Source organism: Vitis vinifera, chromosome 9, assembly GCF_030704535.1.
Source record: "Vitis vinifera cultivar Pinot Noir 40024 chromosome 9, ASM3070453v1".
In the NCBI taxonomy this organism is placed as follows: domain Eukaryota; kingdom Viridiplantae; phylum Streptophyta; class Magnoliopsida; order Vitales; family Vitaceae; genus Vitis; species Vitis vinifera.
The window spans coordinates 2,225,333-2,232,334 of record NC_081813.1 but is presented as its reverse complement, the minus strand read 5'-3'; the positions used below and the strand labels follow the sequence as shown (position 1 = coordinate 2,232,334).

General features: G+C 39.4%; 1 protein-coding gene across 2 annotated transcripts; it reads right to left on the bottom strand.

Annotated features, from left to right (window-relative positions):
• Positions 1–293: 293 nt before the first annotated feature.
• LOC100246410 (ABC transporter C family member 8) lies at positions 294–6,510 on the bottom strand. Of its 2 annotated transcripts, none has more exons than XM_002276176.5 (12): positions 6,344–6,510; positions 4,014–5,959; positions 3,608–3,928; positions 3,445–3,531; positions 2,741–3,358; positions 2,497–2,661; positions 2,099–2,393; positions 1,801–2,015; positions 1,387–1,692; positions 1,185–1,248; positions 818–1,057; positions 294–719 (listed from the first exon to the last, which is right to left on the bottom strand). In XM_002276176.5, the coding sequence occupies exons 1-12, from the start codon at positions 6,366–6,368 to the stop codon at positions 592–594; spliced, it is 4,410 nt and encodes a 1,469-aa protein (XP_002276212.2). In that variant the 5' UTR covers positions 6,369–6,510; the 3' UTR covers positions 294–591. The 2 variants fall into 2 exon arrangements, with proteins under 2 accessions (XP_002276212.2, XP_010654549.1); XM_010656247.3 differs by having other exon boundaries at positions 6,392–6,409.
• Between the last annotated feature and the right edge of the window lie 492 nt (positions 6,511–7,002).

Here is a 7,002-nt window from a genome sequence, read left to right as displayed (position 1 = left end):
ACAAGCTCACAGTTACAAAGAGGACAATAGCCATTCACATGTATTTCTTTTACACAATAAATATTTAAATGTCTTTTCGTTTACATACATTAAGAGACAGAGACAGAGAGAATGAGAAGTCTCTACAAGTCAAAATCCCTATAATACCATATTATTATTATCAATTGACTTAGAAGTTTAAAGCTTGAATTATTCCATAATGAGCATATACGGTATTCTACATCCATAAGTACGTGACACGTAGGAGAAACAACGTATTTAATATGCATAGACATATTTTAAAGTTATGAGAATTTATGAACATAGGCGAATAATATTTATATCAATCATGATAGATATATCAAAGTCAACTTCCAACTTGAAAACCCATGGAGTTTGGTCATCCACAAACCCCATGTGCCTTAATAACTATTCAATATGTTGATCAATTCAACACCAGGGAGCTCAGCTGTTGCCTGCTCATTCCCTACATTTTTCATTATTACACAAATACACTGATTTCTCTTCAAAGCAATGAAAAAGATGGCCTTCTTCACTCATTTATTCTAAGACCAATAATTAGCAGCCATACCTCCAAATCGAGCACCTTCACTATTTGTAGTAGTTGAAATTCTGGGAGGAGTTCCTCCTGCGGCTGGACCAGTATTCAGCTACAAGTTTTGAAAAAAAGGAGTTGGTTTCCATCAGATTTGAGGGCTCATCATACTCCACAAGCTTCCCTACAAAATCAAACCAACCGATATTTTATGTAAGTTGGGGTTAATACCAAAAACCCAATACTCCAAAACTGGCTTAGGCTTGGATTGGAATTGCATACCATAAGAGAGGACCATGACCATGTCACTATCTATAACTGTGGGAACTCTGTGAGCTACTGTTATCACCGTACAGTTCAAGAATTCCTGCCTGATAATTCTCTGTAGAATTGCATCTGTGGCAGCGTCTATGGATGCAGTGGCTTCATCTAGAACAAGGATTCTGTTTCTCTTAAGTAGGACTCTTCCAAGACAGAAGAGCTGGCGTTGCCCGGCGCTCCAATTCTCGCCTTCATCACTTACTGTTGAAGGAACCAGAGTGAGATGGAAACTTCTCTATGTGACATTGAAAAATATAAGAGGGAAATGACATGGGGTATGCTAATTTTGAAGGAATCTTCAATTTTTAATTTCCTGAAGTGAACTCACCAGATGAGTCTAGCAAGTTTGGAAGACTGCTGATTGTTGCCTTGAGCTGACACTTTTCTAGAGCCTTCAAAATGAAGAACCAAACCAATCAGATATGTGAATAATGTGATTGATTTACTGCTAAAAGTCCTCTTCTTTTCTGAATATTGGTATGTAAAATTGTTTGAACTTTGAACTAGAAAGTTAAAATGAGTAGGCTCACCTCCCATATTTCATTGTCAGAGTAAAGGCCTAGAGGGTCCAAGTTAGTTCGGATGCTACCCTTGAAAAGAGTGGCCTCTTGAGGGATGATGCTAAGCTTCATCCTCAAATCCTTCAGACCTATAGAACAAATGTCAAGTCCATCTATGAGGATTTTCCCACTTTCAGGCTCCACTAGTCGGAACAAAGCGCTTATCAATGTAGTTTTTCCACTTCCAGTCCTTCCAACAACTCCTACTCTAGTCCCCTCCTTGAATGTGCAAGTGATTCCCTTGAGAACTAGAGGAGCATTGGGGCGGTATTTTATCTGAAACACATCAAACGGATCATCGGATTTAAGTCTAAAACACAAACTCAATGCTAAGGAACATATTCATTTATTCATTTAAAACATGGACTAGAAGAACTATCTTACCTTCAGATTTTGCAACTCTATCCTACCCTTGGAAGGCCATGAAGATGGTGGCCTTTTTCCCTCCACAATCGCAGGGGGCTCAGGTGGTATGCGCATGAACTGTTTGATCCTTTCAACCGAAACAATATAATTTGATAAGTTACAATACCATCGAGACAGGAACACTTGTGAGCCGGTCAGTGCCAGAGCATAAGAAAGAGAGAGCCCCACAAGCCCTGTGTAAAAAAGAAACGAAATCATTTTAACAAACGGAAGAACTCTGAAGGATAAAAAGACCATTGTAACCGACTATAGATACCTGGAACTACAACACCCTTGGGAAGTAGAACAAGGAGAAGAGCAGCAGTGACTAAAGTCAGATTCTGGAGCATTTCTATTCTTAAAACTAGCCATTCAATGGCTGCATTAGAATAGAAGAACAGCTTTGCATCCGTGTCTATGAGCTCTAGGTAGTTTTGGAAGAACCTGTCCACCATTTTAAAGGCCCTTATAGTGACCACTCCAAGTGATGTCTCAGCTGCATAATTCATAACAGGAGCTTTTGTCGTTCCATTGATCCTTATTAGCTCTCTTGCAGAGGCTAAATAATACCCCTTTTAGTCAAAAGGAAAACGAGATAATAATCAGATTTTTGTGTGTCTATTAGCAAAGAAGAATAGAGAGATCAAAGCACGTATGCTAAAAAATAGTATCTACCTGAACATAGTTTGCAGTAACCATAGCAAAAATGGCTACAAAGAGAACTTGCCATGTGACTGAGGCCATAATTCCAATGGTTGTTATAAGTTCGAGACCAGCTGCTACCACAAAGATAATGGAGAAAGGTATATCGAAATCCACAACACTGAAATCTGAAGAAGCCTGCAAGATTGAACTTCAGCAGGCACATAAAAGAGTATGGTTCCTGAGGTTATTCTGAAAGAAAAGAAGATAATCTTACTCGGGTCAAAATACGCCCAACTGGGGTAGAGTCAAAGAAGAGCATTGGAGCATTGAAAATGGAATTGGTAAAGCCTGCAAAAAAGGCTTTAGAAGCTTTTAATCCTAGACGGGCGGCACAGAAAGACCTGAAATACACAAATACAGCACTGAGTGTTGAAATTGCAGTATAAACTCCAATTAGCAAGGTGTTGCTGATGTTAGGAATCCGAATGCCTAGTGCTAGCCAATAAGTAGAAGCTGCCTGAAGGGCAATAAAACCAGACTGAGTTATTATGCCTAAAGACATCAGGAGCATTCCATTTGAGACAAGGAGATAATCCAAGAATGGCTTCCACCCAACATCACCAATCTCTGTCTCTTCTTCTTCAGTGAGCTGAACCCCAGGCAGACCCTTCATAGAAATCTCCCCTTCACTGTTTTCTTTGGTGAAGAGAGATCCATGGGACTTCTCTAGCAGATTCTGATCCAATTTTTGAGGTTCTACTTGTTCATCATTTGAAAATTCCAATACTGTTACTGCATTCTTATGTGCATTTACAAGCTGCTCAAATGCTGTCCCTGATGTCAAGAGCTCCTCATAGCTTCCTGATTGAGTTATCTGTCCAGCTTCCATAACCTAGAAATGCAGAAGGCAGATAATTTTTGTTCTCATAATCATATATACAAGGAAATATTTATTGCTTTCAGAGTAAGCCTTATTACCAGAATTTTATCAACTTCAGAGAGAAACTCCACTTGATGAGTCACTAGAATGACGGTTTTATGAGCAAGAGCAGCCATGACGCATTCCTGCAGTTGTGTAATTGAAATTCAGTTGAAGTTTCCATATGCAAATTTATCTGCAGGCTAACATATTCAATCTTACATTGAAAAGAATTGCAGCTGTATGTGCATCTACTGCACTAAAAGGGTCATCCAGGAGGTAGATATCGGCATCATTATAGACAGCTCGAGCAAGTTGCATCCTCTGCTTCTGTCCTCCACTCATATTAAGCCCTCTGTGACCGATTTCTGTTTCATCACCATGGTCAAAACTGTTTATATCCTTATCTAAGGCACATGCTTTTATGGCTTTCTCATATTTGGTTGTATCCATTGGTTTTCCGTAGAGAATGTTGTCACGAATCGTCCCACTTTGGATCCAAGAAGTTTGAGAAACATAGGCAATGGAACCAAATACATCAACCTGTTTGCAACCAGCAGAAGGGAAAAAAAAATTAGCAAATCAAATTTGTAAATGATCTATGATACTAAATGGTTTTGCAACTCACAGTTCCTGAAATTTTTGGTATCTCTCCAAGTATAGCATGCAAGAGTGATGATTTCCCTGCCCCAACTGGTCCGCAAATCGCTATTTTATGCCCCCGTTGTACTGTCAAATTTACTTCTCTGAGGGTTAGAATGGCTGACTCTGGTTCCCAACTGAACTTACCTGCATTTATTTTGACACTGTGACCTGAATTTGGCCATGTAACGTGCCTTATTTCCTCACTTTTGAGCTCATCATCCAGCAAAAAGGCATTGAGCCGATCAAAGGAGACCTTGACTTGGATCAAAGCAGATAAAGCCTCAGGTATCATTCTGACAGGCTCTCCCATGCACCTCAGTGCTGCAAGAATGGTGAATATGGTGCTGGCATTTAATGGGGCACCTAAAAGAGCACATCCCACAAAGATAACCGAAGAGATGATGGTTGGAGATAACCAATACAGTACAGTATTATAACACTTCTTGTACTGTGCTTCAGCCAACCATTTGAATTCAACTTCTCGGAGGGATTCAATCAAGTTCTTGAATTTATCTTCCCATGACTGTAACTTGATGACTTTCATACTGTTAAGGATCTCTGAAGTAGATCTGAGTCGCCGATCTTGAGCCATCATGAGTTCGGTTTGGCAGGTTTTCAGTATCTTTGCAAATGGCACATTAAGAAATCCACATATGAAAAGAGGGACTAAGCCTGAAAGAGCTCCAAGTCCCACAACCACAAAAAGGACTCCAATGGATAGAAAAAGTTGCAACATGTAACTCCACATTGAGTGGAACCACCAAAGAAATTCCGCCATTCGATAAGCATCGACCACTATATAGTTCACAATCTCCCCAGCTGAGTGCCTTCTCCTTCCCAAACTTGAAAGCTTGAGCTGCTTCTGGTATACAGCCACCATTAAAGCTGATCTCATCCTCATCCCAGACCTTCTTGAATCAAGGAACCAATGCCTTTGAGACACAGATTCCACCACCTTGGCAATAACCAAACACCCCACTAAGAAAAGGCCTTCAGACAAATTTTCCTCCTTGCGATTTGAATAATTCACAAAAGCATAGAGTAACAAAGGAGAAACTACTACAGAAATCGTCCTAAGGAGCGCACAAATCGCTACAAAAACCGTTTCTTTCCAGTAAACTTTGGCCAGGGCTCTAAGAACCAAATTACTAGTGTTGGTTGAGTTTTTCTCTCTTTGAAGAAGTTCCCATGCATGAGCAAAGTTTTTGTAGGCCAATTCAGCCTCGTCCTCCGGTGTTAGAGAAGGAATATCTTCTAGAACTAATGGTTTTGAGTAACCCAAGCGGAGTAATGGATTAATCCAAGAAAAGGTCAACTTGCTGATGAAGCTACTCTTGCTGAAATCTATTGAGCTTTTCACAGGGTTTTTGGCTAATAGAGGTTCAGATACACTCTTATCTGAGGCCTCTAGAGAAAGAGAGGGACAGATGTTCCTAAAAGCACAAAAGAGAAGTAAGAAGTTCACGAGCCATGGCACCATGACAAAGATTTGAATACTATGTGTCTCTACTATAATTTCGATATTTAGAGCTGAAACCAATAAGAAGAAGGACATCCACCAGATAGAACTAAGAATTCTTGTCCACTTGGATCTTTGAACAAGCAATGACACTGTCAAAGAGATCCAAATTAGCCCTCTAACAAAGTAAACTGGCCAACTCGAAAGCCTAGGCCCTTCATTTTTCGCGTATAGATCCCAAAAACCAGCACTGAGATATCCAATGCTAATAAGAGCACAACAGATTGAAACACCCCTAGAGACCCAGTCCCTCCTGCTGCACCGACTGATCTCATGTTTTCTAATAGAGCCTATAACCAAAAGCACACAGAAAACAGAGAGAAACAGCAGATTCAGGACATCTAATATACTTCTTTGAATGCAAAAGGAGCCCATATCAAGTTCTTCTCCACACATCCAAGAGAGCCCGCCTGTACATCCATTAGACAAAAACAAATCAGAATCATAACATCAGAAAAACATACACAAGAAAACAAGCAGGACCAGAACAGATGACCAGAAGAGCTGATGGGATTCACAGATAAGTTCATACACACACATGAGAGAAAACAAAGTACAACCTGGTGAATCGAAAGGCAAAAAGGAAGAACAAAAAAACAAAATGGAAGTCTATTAAACGTCCTCCATAGTTTTTGTCCATTGTACTTTCAACACACACCAAGTATTTCAAACAACAAAGAGAGAAAGAGTTTGAACTAGTCATCAAATAAATAAGATTCAGGGGCACAGGCAAGCTAAGAGACAATACAAAGAGAGGATTTCAAAGACATTAAAAGAAGGAAAATAGAAGATACTGAATGAGTTCTTCAAGAAAGCCATTGATGGAGGATATCTCAGCTTACTTGTGGAGGAAACTGAGCAGCATATAAGTATATGTAAGAGTTCAGAAGCACTAAGTCCACTTCAGTTCTACCTCAGCAGTCATGAATGAGGCCACTGGAGGTCATTTTTTTTCACTTTGGACTTGTGGGTCCAGTTTCATCTCATGGCTGCTTCTCCATAGAATTCAAATTTTATGGTACTGCTTTGTCCACACGCTATGCTATCTCATCACATGCATTTATTCTTTTATACTCCTTTTAAAATTAAAAAAAAAAAGAGTTAACAATAAAAAATAAATAATCAAACTATACTTCCAAATGTAAACAAATCACAAACATAACACTTCCAAAAAAGTGTCTAAAAAAAATTGGAAGAAAACAGGTAGCAAAATGGAATATACAAACATATATACAAAGACATGAGAGAAAACAAAATGCCAAAAAGAAAGCAACCCAGAGAATGCCCATGAATGGTGTTCTGTAGTTCTTGTCCATTGTACATTAACACTCACTAAATGCTCAAAGACCCACTAAACAAATACCCACAAAGTAGCAACAAACAAATTGAACCAGTCATCAAAGAAGAAGAAGAAGAAGAAGATGCATGAAGCCATTCAGGGTCCACAAATGGG

Coding starts and splice junctions, on each gene's coding strand:
- LOC100246410 (XM_002276176.5), bottom strand. CDS start 6,368: ATGGCTTTCTTGAAGAACTCATTCA. Junction 3,359..3,444: donor CTGAAGTTGATAAAATTCTG/GTAATAAGGCTT, acceptor CTGCATTTCTAG/GTTATGGAAGCTGGACAGAT. Junction 2,016..2,098: donor CAAGGGTGTTGTAGTTCCAG/GTATCTATAGTC, acceptor TTTTTTACACAG/GGCTTGTGGGGCTCTCTCTT.